General features: G+C 35.8%; 1 protein-coding gene and 1 non-coding gene across 2 annotated transcripts; both read right to left on the bottom strand.

Annotated features, from left to right (window-relative positions):
• Positions 1-1,725: 1,725 nt before the first annotated feature.
• LOC125494140 (small nucleolar RNA R71) lies at positions 1,726-1,832 on the bottom strand. Its single transcript, XR_007270536.2, has one exon. It is a non-coding gene; the product is annotated as a small nucleolar RNA R71 (small nucleolar RNA).
• Positions 1,833-11,347: 9,515 nt separating this feature from the next.
• LOC104883046 (hypothetical protein) lies at positions 11,348-13,323 on the bottom strand. Its single transcript, XM_010667491.4, has one exon. It carries the CDS (start codon positions 12,982-12,984, stop codon positions 11,704-11,706), a length of 1,281 nt encoding a protein of 426 aa, XP_010665793.2. The 5' UTR covers positions 12,985-13,323; the 3' UTR covers positions 11,348-11,703.
• Between the last annotated feature and the right edge of the window lie 431 nt (positions 13,324-13,754).

Here is a 13,754-nt window from a genome sequence, read left to right as displayed (position 1 = left end):
GTAGGCTTGAAGAACTTTCCAACAATAGGCTGCACGGCCAAAGGCGAGTTATATTCTAAGAGATATGGGCCTTGCAAGTTGGCCCAGTTTTTCTGAAATTTCCTACGCACGCGGCTGCACGATTTCCTTAATGATTTTATTGGATCTTCCTTGTCTTGTAATTAAAAAAGAGGGCCACGAGTATTAGGGAGAAAGGATGGATTTTTGAGGATTTTAGAGAGAGATAACGTGAGTTTTGTTTTACTTTTTCCTTCTCCACGTTTTGGACGCCATTCTCCATTATTTTCCTCAAGTCCTTGTTTTCGACATTCAAGTATGCAATTTCATCAATTAATTCGAGTATTATTTTCTCTTCTCTATTCTATTATTATTATTGTTAACCATGCTTTCTTTTAATCTTTATTTTGTTTATTCAATCATCATGTGTGAGTAGTTTTCTATTCTAGGGTTAGGTTGAACCCTAACATGAATTGATGCTTGTTTAATTCCCAATTCCCAAACTTTGATTAATTTATGATTCATTTATTTTAGGGTTGGTTTTAATTATCAATTTATGACTAGAAATAGTATATTGAATGTGATTATTTTTTCAACGAAAGTTGAATCTTAATCGAATCTAGAACCCTAATTTAAGATAAAGGAAATAGTTGATGGAATTTATTAGGATGTTAGGATGCTATGTCTAAAGTCCTTAATTTGCATGACTCCATGAAAATAGGCATGATTGCATTGTTAGGGAAGCTATTGATTGATCGAAAGAAATCCTTAGTATTATTAGGGCGCGTCTATCCTATGAGTTATTATTAGTTAATTAAGGGAAAAGGGATTGTTTGTGGCATTAATTCGTGTTAGTGGGGATACTTAAACCTAGATGTCTTTAGTCTTTGATTCATCTTGATAATTTCATTTGCTTTAGTTATTTAGATTAGTCTTACTCACTTATATTGATTACTTGCTTAGTATTAATTAGAGTCAATTTACTACTTTGAATCAGTTAGTCTCTTGGGATTCGACCTTACTTGCCCGACTACATTAGTTAGGAGGAATAGTTAGGTTATTTTTGTTAGGTACGCGACAGCCTTTCAAATTTTGGCGCCGTTGCCGGGGACTAACGGTATTTAAATTAGTTATTTTTGATTTTATTTTTGCTAAGTTTTTTCTTTTAGTTTGCTGCTTCGGCTATCATTTCTTGTTTATTTGATCTTTTGTTTTTAGTTCTTTCTTTGTTGCATGCAAACTCGACGTAGAGGTCCACAGAATTTGATTCCTCTAGATCTTGAAATCGAAGCCACTGCACGCAAGCAAGGAAGTACAAAAGACGAATTAAGATAAGAAGAAAAGCAATGGGTGAAGAAGCAACTAAAACTCTTTGGGAGTATGGTGTACCAGATACTACAACTGGTGCATTATCGAGCATTGTTCGACCTGCCGTCAATGCTGCAAATTTTGAACTTAAGCCTCAATTCATCCAGTTCATCTCCAACGATTCATTTGCAGGGTTACCCAATGAATGCCCTGTGAGTCACATTGCTAGTTTCTTGGAGAAATGCGACACAGTGAAAATCAACAATGTGAGTGAGGATGCTATTCGACTACGCCTTTTTCCTTTCTCTCTTCGAGATAGAGCAAGGAGTGGTTGAGAGATGAAGGTGTCGGAACTTTTGATACATGGGGAAACTTGCCAAAGCATTCTTGGTGAAGTTTTTGGGGCAAGAAAAGACTGCGAAGCTGAGGAACGAGTTAGCAACCTTTGAGCAACATGACGACGAATCATTGTATGAAGCATGGAGAAGGTTTCTACGTTTGCAAAGACAATGTCCTCATCACGGGATTCCTGAATGGATGTTGATACAGACTTTCTACAATGGTTTGACACATGAGTTTCGTATCTACATTGATGCTGCTTCAGGTGGTTCCCTTATGACTAAGAATCCAACCGAAGCAAAGGAGTTGATTGAGAAGATGGCGGCCAATGACAACTACCATCCAAATGGTCGCAATCGTGCTAAGAAGGGCGGTAAATATGATGTTGATGCGCTAACCACTTTGACTAATACTGTGCAGGCACTATCTCACAAGTTTGATCGACTCCAAGCTGGTTCATCTATGATGGTCTCATGTCAGATGTGGATACAAGGACATGCTGCTACTAAATGTCAAATCAACAATGATAGGATGACAATTGAGCAAGCCAATGCTCTTTATAACTCCAATCCAAAGCAGCCATATGATCCTTATTCTAACACGTACAATGAAGGGTGGAAGCACAATACTGCATTCTCATACAAGAAACTCAAGCGCAACTCAATCCACCTCCTCCACCTCCAACAACTTTAATCACCACCAGGTTTTCAAGCTAGAGCACCATTCAATCATCATGTCAATCAGGTGTTAATCAGCAACCTCCTCCAATTCAACAGAAAGCAACTTGGAGATTATGATGAGAACCTTTTAGCCCAACAAACTAACTTCATGGCCAACAAGGTAAGCAAAATGAGAAGACTGATAACGCAATTCAACAAATTCAAGCTCAGAACAAGCTCTTGGAAAGTCAAATAAGCCGCTTGCACATCAGGTGGGCCAATTATCAAAACTCTGGTCATTTTCCAGGTAATAGTGAACAACCATCTAAGGGTCATATCAATGCTGTGATTTTGAGGAACGGAAAAGAGCTACAAGATCATCCTTTGAAGGAGCCATCAAAAAGAACTATGGAAGAGATGGTTCAAACTAAGAAAGTGGTAGAGAACGAGATTGTCGAAGAAGAGAAGAAGGAACCTACTCCTCCCCCATTCGCCTTACACGCCACCAGTTCCATTCCCACAAAGGTTGGCCCGTGCAAAATTAGAGAAGAAATATGGGAAGTTCCTTGATATACTGAAGAAGCTGCACATAAACATACTATTCTTGGATGTTATCTCTGATATGCTCTCTTATGCAAAATTTCTGAAAGACATGCTCTCAAACAAGCGGAAGATCGAGGAGAATGCAACTGTTTCACTTACAGCAGAATGTAGTGCTATATTGCAGAATAAGCTTCCCAAGAAGCTAGGAGATCCGGGTAGCTACTCTATTCCTGTGAAGCTTGGAGATATTGAAATAAAAAAGGCGCTTTGTGATCTTGGGGCAAGTGTTAGTCTAATGCCTTTGTCATTTGCAAAAGCTTCAAATGGGTGAACCAAACCCACACGCATCTCCTTACAATTAGCAGATAGAACTGTAAAGTATCCACTTGGTATCCTTGAAGATGTTCCTCTCCGTGTTGGGAAGTTTTTCATTCCATGTGACTTTGTAGTAATGGAATGGAGGAGATGCGCAGGTCCCTATCATTCTTGGGAGACCTTTCCTGGCCACTGCTGGAGCCATCATTGACATGAAGAATGGAAAGATTACTTTGAAGTGGGTACTGAGAAGATGGAGTACAATCTCAACAACTCCATGGAAGTCCCTCTATGGGAGAGACTATCTATAGAGTGGATGCTCTAGATAGACGATAGAGGTAAAAGCTGCTAGTCTACACTTATGATTCATCACAACCTGTCCTCATGGGAAGTGTTGATGAAGAGGATTGGAAAACTAGGGAGTACAAGAGGCTCTTAGAGGAACCACATTCATTACCTAATGTTAAGCCTATCAAAGAGGTGTTGACACTCGAAGAATCTAAGGAGGGCTATGCTTCCTGAGGTAGAGTTAAAAGCTTATGAAAACTCAAGGTTGTACAAAGAACGAAGGAAAAGGTGGCATGACAAGCATATCATGCGGCGAGGATTTCATGAAGGAGAGTTAGTTTTACTATTCAACTCTCGATTGAAGCTATTTCCTGGTAAGCTTCGCTCAAGGAGGTCTGGTCCATTCAAAATCCTTAAGGTCCTTCCGTATGGTTCGGTTGAGATTTGGAGTGAAGCAACTGGCTCCTTTAAGATAAATGGACAACGTCTTAAGCACTACCGAGAAGGTGAACCTATTGAAGGGAAGGCGGTTTACACACTTTCCGACCCTATTCAGAGTGATGTGAAAAGGTGGTCAAGCTAGATGACCTTAAACTAGCGCTTCTTGGGAGGCAACCCAAGTCTTCTTTCATTTTTTTTACTATTACTTATTCGATTTTTATTTTCATTTTTCTTAGAGGTTTCTTAGTTTCTTGTCTTAGTTAGTTTAATATCGTAGTTGTATTATATGATTAGTTAGTTTAAGTATTAGGTATAGAATTTAGAAACTTAGCATCTTATTTTTCTTTTTAGAGTTTAATTCTCCTAATTTTTGGTGTGTTTTTGTGCAGGTGAAAAAAAAAGGGGGGGGGGGGGGGGGGAACATCCCACGCAATTCAGTAAGAACTGTCAGCCCTTCGCAGTTCACGTCCAACAACTGCCAAAGCCTCGCAATTCCTCCTGAATTCCACCAAGTCCAGCGAAAACAAACCCAAACGAAAATAAAAAGAAAAGGAAAAAACTATCTCTGCAATTCGACTCTAGCCTACCGCAGCGACACAACACAACTCCCACAAAACGACAGAAAAAAAAAATCGAACAGAGAGAATCAAGAAACGAAGGCTGACCCATTCATCTCTCCCTCCTTCGTGTCGTTTTGCTCATTGAACTCTATTGACATCGGTTTGAAATTCACCTGTTCTTGGTTGAAATTTGACTACTGGGTTCGAATTTTAATGAATGTAATTACGGCACTTCTTGACTAAACTCGCTGCTCTCTACTCCTCTCTTGGATTGGCTTCTTGAAATTTGATTAAGTGACGCGAATTTCATCTATCTTGACTCTACACTTGACAATTCTCATGAATGACCTGCTGCGAATTGGATTGTTTCGAGAGTTTCGAGCCCTCAATTCGAATTATTTGGGTTTCTTTTTGTTGGTAGACTAGATTGGACCTCTTTAGAGAGTATATGGGATTGAATAGCTGACATTGGTTAGAACGCACCGTTCTTGGTTGGATGCGTTAATGCGTAATGCTCGTAATTTTCTGGTTTGACTTGTTCGAGTGGTCGAGTGCATCGGTTTTGATTGAAAATACTGTATACGGGCACTGTTTTATTCCTTGATCTACACGTTACTGAGGTTTGGTAATGTCCTATTTATCTTGTGATGGTGCGGACTCTAAATGCTCGACAAAAGAACATGCCTATAAGCTCTACTTCTAAGTTCAAATCCGCTTCTATGAAAAAGAGTCCTATTTCTAAGAGTCAACAAGCAGAAGGACATAATTGGGCTCTTGGAGAGTTTTAGCACTTGGATCAATCTGGAGGGTTTCCTAATCCTCCATCTTTCCCTCCTCAGTGTGATCTTGTGAGTACCTCTCCCCTTTCTTTTTGTGCCTTACTATTGTACTGTGGACATTGCGATATTTTAGCCTGGGGGAGGTATATTTTATCTTTTATCGCTTTCTAGTGTAGGTTTTCTTGCTTTCATAGGATGTTGCACGGTTTGTACCACTTACTAGGAGTGGGAGTTTACATGTAACGAAAAATATTGTACTGCTTTCTTAGCTGCATTAGCATATTAGGTTTCATCTCATCTTAGTTGCATCTATGAGACTATTGCTAGCACCATTCGAGAACCTTGTTGATATCCTTACTATACTCTTAAGCGTAATTCATCTCGTTTATGATTCTTCATAGCATGATTGTATCACGATTGATTGCTTGTGGTAAGATTGGTTGATCTCTCTCTGGCTTGATTTAACCTTACCGTTTAGACACCTTAACCCACGTGAGCTTTTGTGCCTATAAACTGATATATCTATGTCAGTTATGTTCTTTCGTGTGTGACTAGTTCCTCATTTGTTGCATGGATTTTGACTTTGACTTGGCACTCTTTGATACTTGACTCTATAAGCATTTGGATATGATTGAGGCGTTCTTTTCAGTGTTCTGAACTTCCAGAGAAAATTCTTTTCACATATATTTCCTTTCTCTAGCCCCGCTGAGCCTTTCCTGACTTTGTTATGAATTAATACCTACATTACAAACCTTAAGCCTTCTATGATTTCTCTACCTAAGCCTTGCTAAGTGGAGTAGCATCAAAGTTTATGTTTTGAGGTTGAGTTTGTGGTTTTGTTGTAATTATTAAAAGGAAATATGTTGTAAGAAAGTTGCTTGAGATATTGTGAAAGTGCAAAATGAAAAGAATGATGAAGAAGTTGTGAAAAATTATCCGAATTACAAAAATGAAAAAAAAAAGATGAAAGGATCGAATAAAAGGTCAATGAAATTGGTTGGAGTTGATAAAGATGGGTACTATGTTGATTTAATGGAATGTGATGTTGAACTTCTAGTAGAAGTTTTTGTGACGTTTGCATCTAATGACCATAGACGTTTAAATGTTGTTTTCTCCATTAGTTGGCTTTTAACACCACATTTCCAAATATATCTCCTACCCATTACCTCAGCCCCGTTACAACCCTTGAAAGTCCTCATGATCATTTTGCATTATAATTTCGAGTGGAAAGTGAGTCGATAGTCAAAGTTAAAGAGTAAATGCTTCATTTGAGTCAACATGGTTTAGGTTGAGTGACATTGATTATGCCATAAACACATGAGAGTACGAGTGCACATGATTAAAGCGAGGTCTCTCAGGTTTGGTTAGTCTAGCTTGGGGGAGATAGTATGTGGTATGCTAGGAGAGTTGATTGCATTACATGGCGTGCTATGCGGCTTTGCTTGAGAATGTTTCGATGCTTGGTTCATGTAGTAATTGCATCTCTTGTGTTTTCGGTTGTGTGCTTGGCCCTATCACAGTCTCATATTGTAGGTTGTCTTGCTTTTCCAATGTCTATGTCTAATTCTTTGAGGACAAGCAATGGTTTAGCTTGGGGAGTTTGATGTATCGTATTTTATATAGCTTTTAGTTGCATTTAGGTTGCATTCTAGGAACATTTAGGTGTATTTTAGTTCATAATTGCACGCTTTTACTTAATTTGCGAAATATTACTCCTCTTGTGCGTTTTTGGTATTCCTTGATGAATTTCAGATATCGAGAACATAATTGGAGCATTATTGGACAAACTTGAGTACTTAGGATCAAATGGAAGCAAACTACATTGATAAGGATCATTTTGGATGTATTTGAGTGCAAATTGGAGCTCAATTGGAGTTGAAATTCATTGATATAATTGCGAAAATTGAGTCATGCTCACTCTTTTATCGATAACTTCAGACTCGATGCTGATATTGGGCTGATTCTAAAGGCATTGGAAAGTAGGCTTGAAGAGCTTTCCAACGATAGGCTGCACGGCCCAAGGCGAGTTATATTCTAAGAGATATGGGCCTTGCAAGTTGGCCCAGTGTTGCTGAAATTTCCTACGCACGCGGACTGCACGATTTCCTTAATGATTTAATTGGATCTTCCTTATCTTGTAATTAAAAAAGGTGTTTGGATCCTCTAGAGTTGTAAAATAACTCTACAAGGTAGAGTTTAAGCAATATCAACCATTGAATAAAAAATCAATGGCTCATATATTCTCTTTCCAAAATTCCCTATTTTATCTCATCAAAATCCACCTCTAAATCTTTCCATTCCACCAATATAAGCCTTTGATTTTAAAATGTATGGCTCAGATACAACTCTACCTTGTAGAGTTTCACTAAAACTCTAGAGGATCCGGACTCTTAAAAAAGAGGGCCACGAGTATTAGGGAGAAAGGATGGATTTTTGAGGATTTTAGAGAGAGATAACGTGAGTTTTGTTTTGCTTTTTCCTTCTCCACGTTTTGGACGCCATTCTCCATTATTTTCCTCAAGTCCTTGTTTTCGACATTCAAGTTTGCAATTTCATCAATTAATTCAAGTATTATTTCCTCTTCTCTTCTCTATACTATTATTATTATTGTTAATCATGCTTTCTTTTATTCTTTATTTTGTTTATTCAATCATCATGTGTGAGTAGTTTTCTATTCTAGGGTTATGTTGAACCCTAACATGAATTAATGCATGTTTAATTCCCAATTCCCAAACCTTGATTAATTTATGATTTATTTATTTCAGGGTTGGTTTTAATCATCAATTTACGACTAGAAATAGTATATATTGAATGTGATTATTTTTGCAACGAAAGTTGAATCTTAATCGAATCTAGAACCCTAATTTAAGATAAAGGAAATCATCATGAAAGTAGTTGATGTAATTTATTAGGATGTTAGGATGCTATGTCTAAAGTCTTTAATTTGCATGACTCCATGAAAATAGGCATGATTGCATTATTAGGGAATTGAAGCTATTGATTGATCGAAAGAAATCCTTAGTATTATTAGGGCGCGTCCATCCTATGAGTTATCTATTAGTTAATTAAGGGAAAAGGGATTGTTTGTGGCATTAATTCGTGTTAGTGGGGATACTTAAACCTAGATGTCTTTAGTCTTTGATTCACTCTTGATAATTTCATTTGTTTTGGTTATTTAGATTAGTTCATTACCACTTATATTGATTACTTGCTTAGTATAAATTAGAGTCAATATAGCTACTTTGAATCATTTAGTCTCTTGGGATTCGACCCTTACTTGCCCGACTACATTAGTTAGGAGGAATAGTTAGGTTATTTTTGTTAGGTACGCGACACGCCTTTCAGCATGAGTGTCACGCTAGGGCTATATGCTTGAAGCAAATGTTAGAGTGGCTTTAGATTGTACTTGGTTTAGAGAAACTTGTTACAATGTAAAGACATGGTTTTGCTATTTATGTGTATGAGAATAAATTTTATCTTATTTAATTATTGATTTGCTATTAAATAAAATGTCCAAAATATATCTTGAATTCTATGATTTTGTCAAATATGTGATTTGATGAATGAAACACCATGAGTGAGCAGAATTTATAGAATATTAAAGTTCCTAGTCTAATTCATTAAGCTGGACATAAATGACCTGTTAAAGGGATTAGCATATAAGATTGGTTGATAGCGTCGTTTCATGGGCTATGGAAACATAGAGATGTTTAATCAATCATATGGATATGTATAGTTGATACATAGTCGAACTAGACCTACTTAGAAGTTTTATAACTTCGAAATTATATTAGTAGATTCCTAAGACATGAGTGGAACATTACTTAGCCCAATGATTGGTACAACTTTGCACTGTCAAACGTCATGCCGTAAAAGGGAACTATAAAGGCAGCATTCGGGTTTTGCTAAAAATTGAGTGGGAGTATTGGTTATCACAAGATTGAAAAGGTCCTCCTATATGAGATAGGATAGGTGTCTTGGCCCTTTGAAAAGTGAAAATTGAATATGCATGACTGTGCTCAAATGGATCATTCGATGATCATTTGTTTGACAATTTGAACTCGGATTTCAAGGATTAATATGAAAACTAGTATGGATGATATAGAAATATGATCATACTATCAAATTAAGACATTAAGAGACTTGAGGAATTAAAACATTACACATTCGTCTCGGACAAGTGGGAGATTGAAGGATTTATGTCCTCGACTTAAATGCAATTACTATTATAATGGATCGTATTATGGAGAAAATATATATTCGTTTTATTGGGTCGTCTATACGTCTTGGTAGAAAAAGCTATAGAACTTCAGGTTAGTTAATAAAATATCTGAAGCCCAATATAATGGATCCTATGAGGTCACACATTAGACTTGGATCAACAAAAGAAGCCTAGTGCCCATAAGGGCCCTAGGGGTGGCCGGCCAAGAGGAATTAGGGACGGTTATTGTTAACCTAAAATATATTTATATATTGGGTTAAGCGGTAAAGAAAATATATCAGATATCTCTTATTATTTTCTCTCTCCTATTCTCTCTCAAAAGTCACGTAATACTCCATAAACATTGAAGAAGATTTATTCCTTTCCAACTAGCATTGGTGGAGTGTTGATCCGGGTTGGTGGACCAAGTAGAGGAAATCTGAGGTTCTTTATCCGGGTTATTCAAGCTTTGTGGAATTCACGCTACAAAGATTAATTCTAAACTTATATGTGATTCTTGATTGTATATGCATGTGATCCTGTTTTAAGTGCTTATGAATTGATTCATGAAATTCCGCTTATAGTACTTATAGAATCCTACACAACCAAACTGACAGCTTTGTATACAGAGAGATTTTGGATATTTCCCAACCAAATACAATTATTATCATACATCTAGTTTTATCGTGGGCATGGTACACACAATGCTATGTTCGTGTTCATTGCTCATGCAGAATGGTGAAAGTTCCAAATTAAATAAGCAAAAAAGGATCGGTAACTAAAGAAAGTTTAGTTTACCAAAATAAGAGAAATTTTCCAATAATGCATTTATGATATGTTTGGTAAGCGGCAATAAATGACGGTGAACATAATGAATTCATAAGTTATTTTCTAAAGAAGTTATGGTTCATGTCTATGGTAATGCTATCATTCTTAGATATCACTTTTGTTTCATTAATCTTCATCGTCATGCATTATTACTTTCGATATGGTATATTAGTTTTGAATACTAATGAAAATATATGCGAGAAATACAATATTAACATGAAACTTTCTTTATAAAATTTACATGAAATATAAATTCATTATTATTACCACACTTTGACATCGGCTACCCAACCAGCAATCCGACTTGCGTGGACTCAGTTCACACAAAAAATAGTGTGGACCAGGCCCAGGCACGTGACCCTATATCACTTTAACATACACTATATCATTGTAACATACACTATATCATTTTAACACACACTATATCACTTTAACATACACTATATCATTGTAACATACACTATATCACTTTAACATACACTATATCACTTTAACATACACTATATCATTTTAACATACACTATATCACTTTAACATACACTATATAACTGTAACATACACTATATCATTTAAACATACACTATATCATTTTTACATATACACTGTATCATTTTAATATATACTATATCATTTTAACATACACTATATCATATCAATATATCATTTTAACATACACTGTATCATTTTAATATATATACTAATTAGTGTGTACCGGGTTCATATTAGTTTTTCTACCCAACCAGTTGTAAGACTATCGATGTGGACACACCTGAACAGATTTCCGTCAGGCATGTTCTGGAAGGACTCTAACTCTAACAAATTCCTGAATTATGCCCATACCGATCTCAACCCAAAGGATGTTACATTATCTTCCATACACTACATTTTTTTGTTTTTTTGCTAAGAGTTCTTCCTTACTCAATAGAAAGCAAAAACTACGGTCGTTCCATTTCAAAAAATCAATATGATCGTTTAATGCAGATCTAAAAGTGTAGAACAATATCAAAGCTTTTATTTTGAACATAGTTAGAGTAAAACATACAATTAAGCATAATTTTACATTCAGAAAGAGTTCACAGACATAAAATATTACTAATAAACATCACTCTTTAATTTCATATATTCCTTGTGCAGTTGTGCTACATTTATGTGTAGTATTCAATATTCATCAGAAAGGGTTCAACAAACCCATTATTTCATAACATTATACTTCATGCTACAATTATATACTACAATAATATTCATCAGAAACGGTTCAAACAAACCAAAAAAAGATTTGAACTTAAAAGTAGACATTGTAACATTTTGTTCAATTATTAGTTCAATTATTACCTTAGTATACATCAATTATCTTACTCCATTAGCCATCAACAGTTGTAGTTTGAACTTTGATGAACGAAAACGTTTTAGTACCAATAACCTCATATACCAAAGGTTTCCGTGATTCACCGGTATTCACCATTATAACCATAATAATACCTTGAACTCTGCAGCATTGAAGAATTCTCTCCATAATACTCAACTTGCTCTGTAATAGGTTGCTGAGGATAATACCTCTGATAATTATAAACAGGATCTCCATAACTTCCTTTCTCCGGCATCGATCCGCCGTAAGGATTCGGGTTCCCAAAAAGATAATCAGCACTTTCTTTCCAACAATAATCATAATCATTCATGTTATCATTACTATCCCTTTGATGATTATATACCCTTTGATTCCTTTTCCACAAACAGGGGAAGTACCCACCTAACACTCCATCACAAAGATCAATAGCTTCTAATCCATAACCTGGTGGAATTTGCCGCCTTATTTGATTCCCATCATCCTCCACCTTTTTCCCCACATCAACCATTTCCCCTTCAACTTCTTTTTCCTCTTCATCCTCATCCTCATCCTCGTCCTCGAAATCCGAGACCTTTTCTTCTTGGATCATCTCATTGACAACATTCCCATTCTTTGGCTTAGCTTCCATGTCAAGATGTTGATCCCCTTTTGCATGAGCTCCACCATCCATTAATACAATTGGGTCATTCTTAGATGTTTCCTTACCAATATCCTCCTCATTTTTCACTTCATCACCCAAATCATCTTCATCTTCATCATATTCATCCTCATCTTCATCATATTCATCCTCATCCTCATCCTCATCTTCGTCTTCGTCTTCCTCGAAATCCGGGGGATTTTCTACTGGGATCACCAATGTAGGAGGATTTTCTTTTGGTACTGGTTCACTAATGACATCCTTTTTGTCCTCTTTAAGATAAGGAGGAGGAGCAGAAGAGAAATTTGGAACTAAAGATGGGAGATTTGAGTCAATTTTAGAAGGTGGGTAACAGATTTCTTCAGAAGGTGGTAAAGGTTTCCCATATTTCTCATGAATATCATAACCACCTTGAAATGGTTTTGGATTATATTCTTCAAAAACAACATCATTTGCTTCTTCAGCAGTGTTAGAATTATAAGAAACAACATACTGTGTTGAAAGAGGATCATAATAATCACCATTTTCAATAAAATTTGCATTTTTGGAAGTAAGAGGTTCAGATTGATTATAACTAGAGTAATAATAACCAACTAAAGATGGAGTTTGAGCATACTGATATGCATTTCCATAAAATTCTGTATCATAAGATTGGACATACCTTGGCTCATGATTGTAGTTGTACTGATAATTCTGATAATTATCATAATTTTCAGGATAATTTGAGTTGTAAAAGTATGCCATTGAGATCTGAGTTGATGAAATCTTGGTGCTTTGATACCTTCTGAAGTCTCTAGAAGAAGTTTTTATTTGTTTTCACTGAACTCAAGAGAGAACCAAGGCATAGCTTTCAATTGGTGAACACTGAATAGTGAGGTAATCTAAGGCTGTATATCTCATCACTTCTTATCTACTTGACATTGATGGGTTTGGTTTATAAGAAAAAAATATTAAAAATAAATAATGTATAGAGTTCCCTTCATTTTCTTGTTCTACTTTGGCTGTAACATTTGCCAGCGCACATTTTAAATTTCCAATATCTCAATTCTCTATTAGTAAAAATTTTGCAAGAATTCCCTCAAAAAAAAAAAAAAATTTGCAAGCATGGTAAGAGTTTGGTAGTCAGGCTCACACACATGGCTAGCAAGTGTTTTTAATTATTACTAGTTTTGAAGTCTTGTTTTTTATATATTTTTTTGTAATTTTTTGTTAACATTATTTATTTACATACTTCATCTGTTCCTTTTCCATTGCAATAATTACCACTTTGGGTAGTTTTAATTATTTATTTGGACCAATCAACTTTTAGTAATAAACAACTATAATTGTCAATATTACCTTTACTTTATGTTAATAAAATCATCATTAATTATTCATCAAATTGCCTTATAAAGTTGAGTTTACTTTATTAAGGATTTACTTATCCCCTACACTTGTTAATTAAAGGAGTACCTCTATGCTAAACTACACATTTTTTTCATTTTCTTAAAAATCATGCCCAAACCCATTATTGT

Source organism: Beta vulgaris, chromosome 8 (assembly GCF_026745355.1).
Source record: "Beta vulgaris subsp. vulgaris cultivar EL10 chromosome 8, EL10.2, whole genome shotgun sequence".
Lineage (NCBI taxonomy): Eukaryota > Viridiplantae > Streptophyta > Magnoliopsida > Caryophyllales > Amaranthaceae > Beta > Beta vulgaris.
The sequence above is the reverse complement of the archived record's forward strand: the minus strand, read 5'-3'. Positions and strand labels throughout refer to the sequence as shown.

Coding starts and splice junctions, on each gene's coding strand:
- LOC104883046 (XM_010667491.4), bottom strand. CDS start 12,984: ATGGCATACTTTTACAACTCAAATTATCCTGAAAATTATGATAATTAT.